Genomic DNA, 14469 nt, shown 5'->3' with positions numbered 1-14469 from the left:
CCCTCTCTCTCTCTCTCTCTCTCTCTCTCTCTCTCTCGTAAGAAATAGTAATAAAAGACTGCTTCTGAGGATGTGCAGAGTGCCTCTCCCTCACCACACTCACTTTTCACACTCAGGGTTCTGTTTGTGCCTTTATAGGTGTTTCCTCCCTGAGGCTACACCCATGGCTAACTTTTCAGTATGCCTCTTTGAAAATGCTGATTCAGATATCCCACATCAACCTCGTCATTGTGCTCACAGCACACAGAGTCCCCAAGTCACCTTAAGGAACACATTGATTTTGGCATGCACTGCCTCCGTGGGACTCGCTGGGTTCCTCATGAAGCGTGATCCTGAGTGAGTAGGCAGAGATATGTGTATATTGGGGAAGAGAAGGAAACCAGTGCAGACTTTTGCATTTCATTGGCTTGCGATTTACAATGTGGGATCTATATCTGCACCTGACAAAGTGTGTTCTTGCAAAACACAAACACTTTTGCTGTTGTAGATCCATTGGTCTCAGGGGCACCACAAAATACAACAAGGTTTGCTACCAGACTAACATGGCATCCCCAAAGAATGACCCAGCGACTTCACCACCTGAGGCTGCATCTCACCCACCATCTACACAAGCATAGATCCTACTCAGGGTTTCTTTCAAGGCTCTGTGCCTTCCTTTATTCCCTTGCTCAGGACTCCAGAACACAGGGCTCCTTCTAAGGAAGTACTTCTTCACATGGAAAAAAGCATTGTCTAGCCACCAGCTTAGATGATTTTAAAAGGGACTTACACGAAATCATGGATGAAGCAGCTGCTCCTTGCTGCTAGCCACAATAATTTCTGCAGCAGGATCAGAGGCAAAAATGCTCCAAATACTGCTGGCCGGAGAAAACAGGGAAACAAAGCTGGACCACCGTGCGGGAGCAGCTGCTTTGCTTGCAGAAGGCCGCACGTTCATTTCCCGGCATCTGCAGGAGGCCTGACCGAACACCTGGAGAGCTGCCGTGGGTCAGTGTCAACAGTGCAGAACTAGGTGGATCAAAGGTCTAATCTGGTACAAGGCAAGTTCTTGTGTTCCTAGGGCTATTGCCTCCTTTTAGAGGTAACTGCTTGGCCACAGTAGGAGAGAGGTTGCAGAACAGCCTTTGATCGGATCAGCAGTACTCTGAGTGTTCTTGTTTGGCTTGCGGCTTGCTGTGTTGTTGTTGCCAGGGTGGCTACTAAAGAATTAAAAGCAGTTGGAAAGCACTAAAACTGAGCAGGTGACTAAAACAATAAAGCAGCAGAACCAGAGCAAAAGCAGCAGCAAAGGCAGTTACAGAATTACAAATCGGATGGAATCAAAGTTTGGAAAAGGCCTGGGATTTTATTTTACTTTTTTAAATAAAGGCTCTTGGGCCTGTGAAGCAATTCAGCATTGGCCAGGCTGGCTGAGGATGGTGGAACTGGAATCCAGCATCTGGAATCTGCAGGAGGCCACAAGCATGCAAGCCCTGTTTTAATTCTAAGTGTGTCTACTTTGCACTTGACTCCAGTAAGTGGATTTTAGGGTTCTGCTAAAACACAAATAGAACCTGTAAGCCTGGCATCCATCCTTCCTTGGTGTAGAGCAGGAGCACAGAGCCCCAGGTACTAGTTTGGCCTTCATGGGGTTCCTCAGATAGCTACACCTGCTTTCACCAAGCACCTCTGGTTTGATGGTTTCTCCACTTGGTGCAGTTTTTTCCTATTCTAAACAGTTAAAGTGCTGCTTCTAAAACAAAATTACTGGCAGTAATATCTTTGAAATAAATACAATTTGCTGGGAGTGGGAAGAGCGTATTTTTGGCCCTATTCTTTTTGCCTTCAGTTCTGCCCTGTAATAGAATGCCCCTGCTCAACACACCAGCTTTTCTACAATGGAATTTGACCCTGAGGCTGAAAAAGGGTCATAGTGCATCTTTGCTCCACCACTGAACAACGGGGACCATTTCACAGAAAGGCGGAGTTATGAGTTACGAATCCTGGTCAGAGGCTGGGTCTCAGAGTCATAGAATGGTAGGATTAGAAGGGGCCAAGAAGGTCATTGGGTTCCACCCCCTGCTGGTGCAGGACGCCAAGTCACACCAGCCCACTTAGATGACTGTCCAGTTTTGCCTTGAATGTCTCTCATGCGGGAGAGCCCATGACCTCTCTTGGCAACTGGTTGCACTGTCATAGTGTTCTGACAGTTAGGATTTTTTCCTGGTGTCTAGCCTGAATCTGGTGTGCTGCACTTTAAGTTAGTTGTTCCGTGTCCTACACACAGGGATGAATGAGAAGAGTTCTTTTCCTTCCTCTTTGTGACAGCCTTTGAGGTACTTGGGGAATGCTATCATATCTCACAGTCTTCTCCTGTTGAGACTATCCCAGCCTTTCATCATAGGGCTTAGTTTCCAGGGACCCTGGATCATCTCTGTTGCCCTCCTCTGAACCCTTTCTAGTTTTTCTGTATCTTTCCTTAACCCAGCATGCCCAGGATTGAACACAGTATTTCAGGTGAGGTCCAACTAGTGCAGAGTAAAGGGGAACTTGTATGTCTGTTGTTCTGGAAGCGATGTTTCTGTTTAGACATCCCAAAATAGTGTTTGCCCTTTTTGCAGCTGCATCACACTGCTGGCTTATATTCAGCTTGTTGTCCACAACAACTCCAAGGCCTTTTTCTTTTCCAGTTCTGTTGAGGCAAGTATTCCCCATTTTGTATCGATGCAATTGTTTTTTTCCCTCCAGGTGGAGAACTAGGCATTTGTCCTTCTTGAATTTCATTCTTTGCTTCCTACCCACATTCTAGCTCATCTAGGTCACCCTGGATCTTCTTTTTGTCTTCCAGGGTATTAGGTCTTCTGCCCAGTTTTTTGTCATCTGCAACTTTAATTATCATTCCCTGGACTTCCTCATCTAGAGAGGTGCTCTTCCACACTAGGGGCATTCAAAAAGAAAATAGAGTTATCTGATTGGGATGGTGTAACTGGTGTCCAGCACCAGCTGGGGGTTGGACTCAGTGGTCTTCTTGGCCCTTTCTGACCCTACTATTCTATGATTCTGTGTTGAAGAGCACTGGTCCCAGGACTGAGCCTTGTGGCGTTACACTCACTACCTCATTCCGTCATAAGAAAGTGCCATTGATAGGCACTCTCTGTGACTGAATTTGAAGCCTGTTCTGGATCCACCTCACAATAGTTCTGCAATGGATTTGCTAGTTTGTTTATCAGGATGTTGTGGGGCACTTTGTCGAATGCTTTGCAAAAGTCTAGGTAAATTATGTCCATGGCACTTTCATTTCCACTGGGTGGTTACCCAGTCAAAAAATGAGATTAGGTTAGTTTGGCATGATTTTCTTCAAGGTGCAGACTGATTTTTTAAAATAATTTGCTCCAGTATTTTCCCAGGGATTGATATTAGATTGACTGGTCTATAGCTCCCTGGTTTGTCTTTTTTCCCTTTCTTGTAGATGGGGACATCCGCGCTTCTCCAGTCACCTGGGACTTCCCACCGGAATCTTCATCCATGCCCACTTCCCTTTTAGTAATCAACTGCTCTTTCCAGCCTTTAACTTCCAGTATGATTCCTTTGTAGTATTGCTTCTGTAGAAGCAGGTATCATGGTCCTTCTCTCTTCTTATCTTTTCTGATTGTTCAACCAATTTAATTCCTCTTTTCCCCTTAAAGGAGATCTTCAGCATGAATAATCAAGAAGTGGGGTTCTGCTAATTTAGGCTTGAATAGAGACAATAACCAGATTCATGCAATCACTGTAGCCCACCATGGTGTGGGTGTGCAACCATCTGGAATATTCAACAGCAAGCAGGTTTGTTATGTCAACTGAACCCAGTCAGCTGGGGTTAATAAGGGTAAACACCCCACAAATAACCCACGTTCTTTTGCAGAATGATCCTGTGAACTACCTTAATAGCTTCATGCCCCACTGTAGGTGTTGATTAGCATAGCAAAGCTGGAATTGTTGTGTCATCTCTAATTTCTGCTGTTATAAATGGCCCCTTTACTTATTTTGAGCTCAACATGGGTGAGTCACAGACTGGACTTTTCATATTTCATTGCCCTCTGACTCCATGCTTTCCTTCTTTATCCATGTCTGCCAACTGAGGATAACACTTCGTGCAACCAACGAAGTGAATGTCAAATCATCAAAGTTTATGCCACAATACATCTGTTAATCTTCAACATACCACAGGCCTCTTTGGTTTTTACTGCAAAGACTAACACAGCCTTCCCGCTGGAGTGTGAATAACAGTTTACCAAAGCCTTTTGTGAGTAAAGCAAGATCACACACTGATATACACAATTAGTCAAGATCACCATAACTCAACATGACTTAGTGCAAAATTATCTGAATGATAAAACCTGTTATTCTTAAATATTGAGTAATGTCACTGGTTGAGCTTCTAGCAGATTTTTTTGGGCAGCAGGATGGTAAAACTACAGTTGGCATCTTTGAGTGCAACTGATGGAAAATCACAGCGGAAATTTATTAAAATCACTCAGTCTGTCAAATAGATTTTGGAGTCCTGCACTGAGAAGCGCATTGGACCCAAAGGTCTTATTGGCCCTTTCCAACACTATGATTCTGTGATCACAGACATGCCAAAATTCCTAATCTACTGTTTTCTTTTGCCTTCTCCCTCCCTGCCCACTTGTACAGTGAAGGCTCCAAGAGCTTCTCTGAGATGTAATTCAGTTCTCAGGCTGAAAATGATACAAGATCCCTGAATTACACCCTAATCCACATTAGTGTTGGTAGCCACACAAATGTGGGAGAGAAAATCTTTTGTATGGTGTCTCCAAGGTCTTGTTTATCTGGTCATTGGGATTCCACCCACCATACAGTGAGAGTAAAGAGGTAATGCTCACCTTTGCTGTCTGTCCCATCACAGCCGGAGGAAATTACTGGTTGGGCCAGGAATCATCAGGAACCAGATCTGGTGTGGAGTCAGGCAGTTCTTAGGTTTTCATCACATTTTAGAACCATACCATGATTTAAAGTTCACATACCAAGGATTAGAATTCAGGGTGGAGATATGTAGATTAAGACCTGGGGTTATGCAAATAAGTGCCATTTTCAATAGCTACCACTGAGTACTGTGGACAAAATAAAGAAATTGCTGTTGTTCTTGCCCCAGACGCTGAAGTCAGTGGAGGCAGGGTTAGTTCCAATCCAGAGGTGTTCTCAGGTATTCTCCTGTAAAAGTTAAGGAATTCTATTAATCTGTTCATACTCTCTAGAATATATAGACCCTCCCAGGGGTGGGTGAAGTGCATCCCTCCAAATGTTGGCCAACTTCAATTCCCATCAGCCTAGGACAGCATAGCCAATGATAAGGCAAGATGGAGGTTGCATCCAACAGCACCCGGAGCCCTACATATTAACACCCAAACCAACATAATGAGGGTCATTTTTGCTAGTGATTAATAACAGGCACTTAGTATTTTCTTGGCTTTTAATACATTTCAACAAATAGCTAAATGTGTCCTGCTTAAATTCTTGTCAAAAGTAGTATCCTCTTGCGTTTTTGCCAATTTGACAAGGCAGCTGCTACTTTTGAAAAGATTGCATGTATATGCTGATAGGTGAGAGTGGACATCAGATATGATGCTAAATCAAATAATAGGAACAAACTGAATATGGCAACTGTGAGAGGCCCTGACTGAGGAAGGAATTGGCTAGCCTCTCTACGCTAACTGAAAGTAATTGTGGCATTGGGAGCTGCCTGTCACTTGCAGTTAATTAGTCCGAGCCACAGAGGGAAAAAGGGCTGGAGCACCGAATCTTTCATTTGGAGATGAAAGATCATGCTGGATCTTTTGGAGGCCTTTTGCCTCACTACTTGGCCACCCATGGGAACTTGCAGATAAAAGGAGCAGGGCCCTCATTATCACTGTTGCATGTGATCCCCCTGAATTAGCTGGGCTTTCTTTTAACCACATGCTTCCCCCATGCTGCTCCATCCCCTGGAATCTTTCTGCCTGAGGTTATTTCTGAAATCAAATGCCTGCCTGTCTCTCTCTATACATTCCTTCTTACAGATGGGGCGATGTTAGGAAATAGCAAACTGTAAAGACACCCACTCTCAGACTTCAGGTGGCCAGACTTGTTCAATGGAAGAGCCACAGACGGTAAATGCCAGATGTCTGAGAGCTGCAAGTGTGCACCTGTGGGTGCTGATGGTGGGTGGCAGGTAGCAAGCAGCCACCTGTGGATGGCAGGGGTGGGTGGCAGGAGGGTGCCCACGGATGCCCACAGAGGTGTGTGGCAAGCTGCAACATAAACTCAAAGAGCCGTATGCAGCTCCCAAGCCTCGGTTAGGCCACCCCTGGTGTGCACAAATTAACTGATGCAAAGTGTGTTTCCTTTTTATGTTTGGTCCTTTGGGCCCAGACCCTTTCAGTACCTAACACTAGCCTCAGAGAGAAAAATATAAAAAACTGACCATGGTTAACAGGAAGAGATGAGGAAGAAAGGGTAAAGAGTCCTGTGTGTGAAGCCAAGAACAGACGGGCAGGTTTTATTGTTGTTGCTGGTTAATTCTAAGTAGGGATAGGACTAAGGTATGAGAAAAGTGCCAGTCTTTGTGATGAGACTGCTCTTGTTCACTTAAGGTCAAACTGGAAAAATATTTGGCTTTCTCACAGAGCTAAGAGAAGCTAGACTATTTCTGAGAGCTATTATCTTGAAGATCTGATCACAACAACATTAAAGTGTGATCTTTCATGATGAACCAACCCTATGTTATAATTTCTCTGATGTAATTACAAATAATTTCCCTGATGAACCTGCTAGAAATCAGACAGACATGCTGCAGGAAATACAATTTAAAACTGCTTTTGCTTTATTCATTGGCATGTGATAGTCTGTGCATAGCAAAATTGTCGTACAGCAAAAATATTGTATATGCTGCTCTGTGTACCACTAAGAAGTACATTGGAAATGTGTGCAGTACTTATTCTTAGCCACTTGCAACTGACTTATACATGCAGATAAATCACATTGTACAGGTTCCAAGGACTACTCAGATTACAGATGGCAGACTTGATTTTAATTACTCTCCCCCTTCTTGTTTGTTTATTTACCCACTCATATAGAGTGTAATTACCTTTTGGTTAAACAGTTGGCTAAATCTGGCTTAATTTGCATGTAGACAGCTAGCAGGTCAGGCAGAAGGCTACCCTGGAATCCTCTACCTACAATGCTAATTTTCCATGGACAGGAGAATTATATTCAGATGTGCAGTCCCCCACACAAACTATGAAATAGGACTCTTTATCATCTGATTTAACTGAATGCATCAATAGACTCTTAAGAATATAAAAACAGAATCTAATATCCAGCACAGAAGTTCAGCCTCCTAAAAATTCATTGCATTTATGTACCACCCAAGCCAAAGCACTCTGAGAGATTTGCAATGAAGAAAACCCTAACGGCACAAACCTGTTGATTAATTGCACCCTTGTTGCTTATAAGCCTCCTAATGCAATGGCCTGGGAGCATCCAGTACAGAGCAGAAGGAGTGGTCAAGGCCATCTCCACCTCCCCACACTTCCGTCTAGGCATTGCCATCTAGCAGAGGTGCTTCAGGAAGGGAGAAAAGGATGCTGGAAGACAGTTACTGCATCTCCTGGCTGCCCCAGTCTCTTTGCCTCCCACCCCTGTAAAGCCCTCTTTGAGGCTGGTTTTCTGGCCTTGGAGAGACAGCTGGCGTGGCTCTTTTCATTCCGTGAGAGGAGGAGGACAATCTGACTTTGGCCTGCCTTCTCCAATGTGGACTTCTGTCTCTAACATCTGGGAATCTAAAATGCCCTTTTACCCCCTGCTTCCAGTGATGTTTAAGGGCCATAGGATCACTAAATGTACAATAGAATAATATGATATAAAAGTATAGCATATAAAATGCAGAACAGTTTTGTGTAATCAGGAATAACAATCTCAGGATCCAAAATACATGTTATCATTTGCTGTCAAATGTCTGGGAATAAAGGGAAATCTTACTGTGGTATCAGAAAAATGACAGTGTTGATACCAGGTGGACCCTTCTGGGGAGAAAGGTCCATAACCATCACCAAGAAGGTCTTTTCCTTTGTCTGAAAGTTTCTGCTTCCATTCCAGATTAACCACGGTTTTTCATATTATCTGAATCCTGAACTTCATAATCCATCGTTTGAACTGGGCTTTGTTTCAGACAAACCATAGTTATTATATACCAGATTGATTAGGTTTCAGAGCTCTTCTTTGTAGCTGTAGCACAAAAAAGGGAGGGAAGAGTGTGTGTACTCGAGTAGACGCTGGATATTCCCATCCTGATCAACCATGGTTTATCTTGACATCTGAAAAAAGCCAGTATGTGATGCAGCATTGAGAATCTGTCATTCTGGGGGAGAGGGAGAGAAAATACTGCTGAATGCCTAAAGTAGTTCTCTGGCTTACATCCAGAAATTGAAAACATTGATGCCGGAGCCTGATAAAACTTCAGAAGGAGCCACCAGGGGAGAGGGAGCAGGGCAGATATCTTGGAGGTCAGGGGCAAAAGCTTCAGTCCGTGCACAGCTCCTTGACCTTTTGCTTAGATAGCACAAGAAGAATGCATGACATCAAAAAGTGCCTAAAGTCAGGTGTGCTTCATTCTCAAAATTCAGTTCAAGCAGATTTTGGCTTGCATTGGCCCATATATTTTTAGCAAGGAGTCTGCCTACTGTACATGTCCAGCCTGACTCAGTGGATAATGCTATTTCGGGAATGGATTATTTTATGTCTTCTATTGACTATAATTATTTTTACTTTGATGTTCAAGACATTTCCATACCATACTGAGGCCTTGCTGAAGAGTGCATTTTTGCTTCTTGACATTTGAGTGGATTGTTATAAAAGAAGTACAAGTTTGACTAGGGTGTAATGAACACCACATTTTGCATCTAAAATCAAGAAAAGCTTAGCTTAGGATAGGCCAGTCCACTAGGTTGATTGATACAGGTTTCCTGTATCAGCTTTACACAAGAGTTGTAAGAGTACAGAAGGTACATTGTGCCCAAAGAGGAAATGCATCACAAAAACAGAGGACACAGATCTGAATGAAACTTGTATGTTGATTTACATGTTTCAGTGGATATCTAGAAATGATGTATTATATTGTCAGTAGAAATATATTTTGATAATGGTAAGAACTGTGACCAAGTAAGACCTATAATGTCAGTCCTTCAAATATAAGACAACTTTAAATAACCATTCTCAGCCAGCCCCTGAAACAGAGGACTCTCCAGTGTAAAAGGACAGGTGACCACCTTTAGATGACAGGGAAGAGCATAGAATTGTATATTCTTTACATTTGGATTCCAGATGGCCATGCCTTTCTCTCTTGGCTCCACCTCCTTTCCCCAACTATCAGTCATGTGATGGTTGCCTAGCTTTTGAGCATGTTTCCTCCATTCTAAGAGATTGAAACACCTGTCCAAAGGCTTAGTTACTGGTGGTAGCTGTAGGCTAAAGCACACTGGTACTTTTGCCCCACCCCTTTTCTCTTAGGCCCCACCCACCACTGGAATAGGGCTATTCCCCAAAATAGAATTCAGCCCTCTGGTGAAAGTGGTTCTGCATCCCTCCTCTAACCCAGCCTTCTCCAACCTTCAGCTCCTATCAGTCTCACCAGTACAGCCAATAGTCGGGAATTTTATAGTCCGAAACATCTGGAAGGCATCATGTTCACGAAGGCTGGTCTAGCCCAATAACTTTTTTTTTCGGACTAGGACATCCCACAGGAGGTTTTCCTACCTTTTTCACCTGAGTAGATGATAACTGGAAATACTACCAATTGATCCTGATCCAGTGTTCTGTGGCCAAAATTTGGCTTGGACTCCATGCTGGAATAACACGCTGATGCCTTCACCTTCCCTGCATGCCCCTTGCATTTGTTTTGGGAGAAAAGCTGTTGAGGCACAGTGCCAACTTCTTCTCTCTCTCCCTTTGTCAAGAGATAGGATGATCCCAGTGCGTACACTGGCACAATTTGTGGCACGATGCAGGGTTTTGTACATACTCATACAGAAAATAAGCAAATCCTTATTGCAATGATAGACCTTTGCTATTTTCAGAAGATCAGACTGTGAGTTGGTATCTTTTAAATGCTTATTCCTCATCTGTCAAACAGGAAAAAAAGTCAACTCACGTTCACAAGGTTAGTGTGAGAATGAAGAAAATTTAGCACTGCCAAGGATTGTACGTGCTATAACCCCGATCTGCTAGTCCATTGCCTCCTCAGTTCCTTGGACACCAGTTATAAAAGTGGCCATACATTGGATCACCTTTGTATTTCTTAGCACTGAAGGCTGAATTCTGCAGGGCTGTTCTTTTTTGGCAACTTCCTGCTTTCTTTTTATGCATCTTAAATTAACAGTGAAATCCTAGATCTACATACCTGGGAGAAATACCTGAACGTAGTGAAACTTACTATCAAATAAATATGTGTAGGGCTTGTGCTGTATGTTGTTTTACACCTAGGAAATGTAGCTGACTATCTCCCATCAAGCTTTTTTCCACAGCTTGGTGTCCTCCAGATACAGCTCCCAGTAATTCTGACCATTGGATATACTGATTGGAGCTGACAGAAGTTGAAGTCCGAAACACTTGGAGCACACCAGGTTGGGAGAAATTGTTCCTGGGCCTCAAATTTGGGCCAGAAGATTCTCATAGGATCTCTTGCCCCTTGTTTGTAACAAGGTGCAATTTTTTCTGCCAAATCACCAACCAGAAAATAACATTTGAATAGCTCTTTTATCAAAACTTCTACTTATGAAGAGAATGATAGTGTACTGTTACCTTTTTTGTTGCTGTTATGTTTTGTTTACAAGTGCATCTTGTAAAATGTTTTCTCATTTCTTCCATATTGTTTTGATCTTCTCTTAACGTGCAACTTAGCAGATAAAAATGGATGGATGAAGAATCCAGAAGACAGCTGGCAGTGCTTAACTATGAACAGAACAATCTCTGGATAACTGCTCAAGTAGGCCGTTTCAAGGAACCACTGTAGGCATTACACTTGCTGTTACAACTATATCCCTAGAAATAAGAACATTGGAAGTGTTGCACTAATCAGACCAAGGGTTTATGGTTTCTGATGTTTCTAATATGGGAGGCAGCATATACCATCAGGACTAGTAGCCATTGATATTTGGTCAATCCCCTTTTAAAGCCATCCAAATTGATGACCATCACATCTCATGTATGTGAATTCCACAGTTAAGCTATGTGCTGTGCAAAGTTCTTCCTTTTATCTGTTCTAAATCACCAGCCACAATCAGCTTCATGGAATGACCCCACTGGTTTCCACTATTATGAGAAAAAAAATGCCCGCCTTTCTATTTTCTCTACACCATGCATAATTTTGCATACCTCTATCATGTATCCCTGTATGCATCTCTAATAATGTCTGTTCCCATATCACCAGAAAGGCTGTAGGGAAACAAATATCTTTTTTTAAAGAGGACCATATTTGCTTGCAATGATCTAGATGTGGAGTTGTGAAGTGTAGTCTTAGTCATGTTGAATGGAAGCACATATGTGTAAGCCAGTATGCCCACTGTTACCTTAAACATAAATTGTATGATATTTGCCCCCAGAAAGTGGTTTTCACAAATTCTTATTTAAAAAACGGTAAGGCAAGTGTTTAATTTTGTTCCAAAACCATTGCAGATTTAGAATGCTCCTGCTCAAGTGTATATTTTGAAGGACAAACTTGCATCATGGCAGTCCCATAGTTGATGCCCCAAGGAAAGTCCAAAAACTCAGGTTGCTTTGTTAATCCATATCCAGGAATCAGTTCTAGCAGTTTTAATTTCTCCTGGGAAATTTTTTTTGGTAAAGCTAATGGGACTTAATTGCCATTTCAAGATGAAGCCACTTTGCATTACAACAGGGAACAATATATTGTTGCTAGGAAAAATAATTTTACCCCAACTACTGTGAAGGTTGCAGCTGAACTCAGAGAAAATACGGAATTGTGATGGGGTGGCGGATGACATCAGCCAGCACCTGTGCTGCTGAAAAAGTGATGGCGCTGCATGCCTTCCAGCCCTGACTCCACCACACCATGGCTCCTGCTGTTTTTCAGAAGTAAACGTTAAAAAAGAAAAGTAATTACATTTCTGTTGAACTTGTCTTTCCCTTTTAATTTTACAGATCAATCACACGCTCCTATTACAGAAATTCAGTAGGAGGGTTGTTGGTGTTTGACATCACAAACCGGTCTTCCTTTGAACACGTGTATGACTGGCTGGATGAAGCGAAAATGCATGTTCAGCCCTTCCAGATTGTATTCATCTTGGTGGGACACAAATGTGACCTGGCAGCAGAGCGCCAGGTTACAAGAGAGGAAGCTGAAGAACTGGCATCCACCTGTGGCATGAAATACATAGAAACATCAGCCAAGGATGCTACCAATGTCGAAGAATCCTTCACAGTTCTCACAAGAGACATATATGAACTTGTGAAAAAAGGAGAAATTTTGATACAGGATGGATGGGAAGGGGTGAAAAGTGGCTTTGTTCCTAATGTTGTACATTCTTCAGAGGAGGCAACCTCACTGGGAGAAAAATGTCCTTGTTAAATGGCTTGCATGCCAAAGAGCCATGTTGCATATCAGCTGTTTGGAAGGCAAGGCTGGTGTGTGCAAAAGATTTATTTATGATGATGCATTAGATCATGGATCAGTGAAGTATGGCTTGTCAGCTGCTCACAGTTTGTGAGATACTTATGTGCTACCCGTGGGCTCCTTTAAGATTTGAGAATCACAGCTCCTTATAAAGCAAAGCATACTTAGATTTGGGATAGCAAAGATCATGAAAACAAAGATGAAGGTGTGTGGCTTTTTTAAAGGGAGGCCGACTTCTTTGTTTTTTCAACTTTTGCGACTTCTGAAGTAAATATCAAGATTTTTTAAGGGCTGACTCAGGTTTATTCAACCTTTTTGTTGCTCATTGTTTTTCAGGACGTTGAAATGATGAATGTTGTTGTGAGAAGTGTAACATGTCCACTACCTGTAGTTTGATGAGCACCGTGTGCGTGAAAATGACATGCAAATTGCATGAACTGTGTGCAACAGTTCTGCAGTGAACCTTTGGCTCCTCTTATGTTTTCAGTGAATTCCTCAGCGCTAACCATGTTACATATACCTCCATGAGATTGTTATCTCTGTCTGCGATCACAGTGGCACATGCAAATCACTGAATGGTGGCTAAATGTTGTGTTTTGCTTATTTGTATCCTCATATAGTAGAAAGCTTGTGTGTTCTGCTATACATATTCAGCCTTGAATGTACCCATGATGGGAATGATATCTTTTTCTGCCCGCCCTTTTCCTTTTCGGTTTTGCTTTCAGTTGACACATGACTATGTTTTGAACTGCTTTGTAGATCTGATTGGTAGACTCACACAGGCTGCCTGACTTCTGATGTCTTTCAGCTTTCCCCCACCTGGCAACCTTCAAATATGTTGAGCGGCAACTCCATCTTCCCCAGTTAGCCTGAGAAGGCTCGGAGGTGTAGTTCAACACTTCTGAACAGTGTTGGGTTGGATATGGTTGTTTTAGAAACAACCCTGTTTATAGGTCAATTTCCTGTGCACATCCCATGCCTGCTTTTGACCTTGCTCAGACCAAGCACTGGATTACATTTTGGAGAAGCTCTCAGATGCCATGTTACTGTAGTGGGTGGGCTTAAAGCAAAAAGGGGCAGGGGCAAAAATACTGAGATAATGTAGTGCAAAGCAACCAAGGTTTAAGCATTTCATACATTTAGAAAGGGGAATGTACACACGCACACACACAAAAGATGGGAACTCACCAAGTGATTGGCAGTAAGGGGTATGGGGTACAGCCATCCTAGGGACCCCACAGGGCAATATTGGGGTCTGGGATAAGCCAAATCTTGTCTGCAGATCTCGGGTTCAAAATCCTTTAGGCAAGTTCACTGTTTCTTGTCAAGTAGTGTTGGTGTTGATTCTTAAATCTATTTTCTTTTGATTCATAGACTTATGTACTTCTACATATTTGGGCATCCCCCAAATATGAGGAAACCACTCCCTTATTTTGGGGTGACCAAGTTTTACTTCCAAACCACTCGAGTACTTTATTAGTGAGGATTATTATCAGCAAAAAACAACTACAACAGAGACATACACACATGCCAAAAAACTGCTAAGCAGTAGGATATTTTCTATAATGCTCTTATTACCAGTTTTATTAACTACATGCTTTTTTAGACTTCACGTTTTGAAAAGAGGTTAAAATAAAACTATGGATTATGGACTGCATTCTGAAGAATCCCTGCTTTGGGTCATTTGGTCTTATTTTGACAAACAAGAACTTATTGTAGAGTGTTTCTTGTTACCGTTCTTATTTTGCAGGCGCCATTGCATGCACCAAGTTCTCCTGCTGCAGGCACTTTAGTGGAGTTAGCTCCAGGCAGGTTCGGTGAAG

At 42.6% G+C, this 14469-nt stretch overlaps 1 protein-coding gene across 1 annotated transcript in view; it reads left to right on the top strand.

The window, feature by feature from the left end:
• RAB39A (RAB39A, member RAS oncogene family) overlaps positions 1–12601 on the top strand; it is a 13169-nt gene extending 568 nt beyond the window's left edge. Inside the window, exon 2 of the mRNA XM_044441446.1 lies at positions 12175–12601. Coding sequence (XP_044297381.1) covers positions 12175–12601 — 427 coding nt within the window. The remainder of the gene's footprint in view (positions 1–12174) is intronic.
• Positions 12602–14469: the final 1868 nt, after the last annotated feature.

The sequence above is a fragment of the Varanus komodoensis genome, unplaced genomic scaffold, assembly GCF_004798865.1.
Source record: "Varanus komodoensis strain SLA01 unplaced genomic scaffold, ASM479886v1 scaffold4, whole genome shotgun sequence".
Classification (NCBI taxonomy): Eukaryota; Metazoa; Chordata; class Lepidosauria; order Squamata; family Varanidae; genus Varanus; species Varanus komodoensis.
This window is presented reverse-complemented; position numbering and strand designations above follow the sequence as displayed.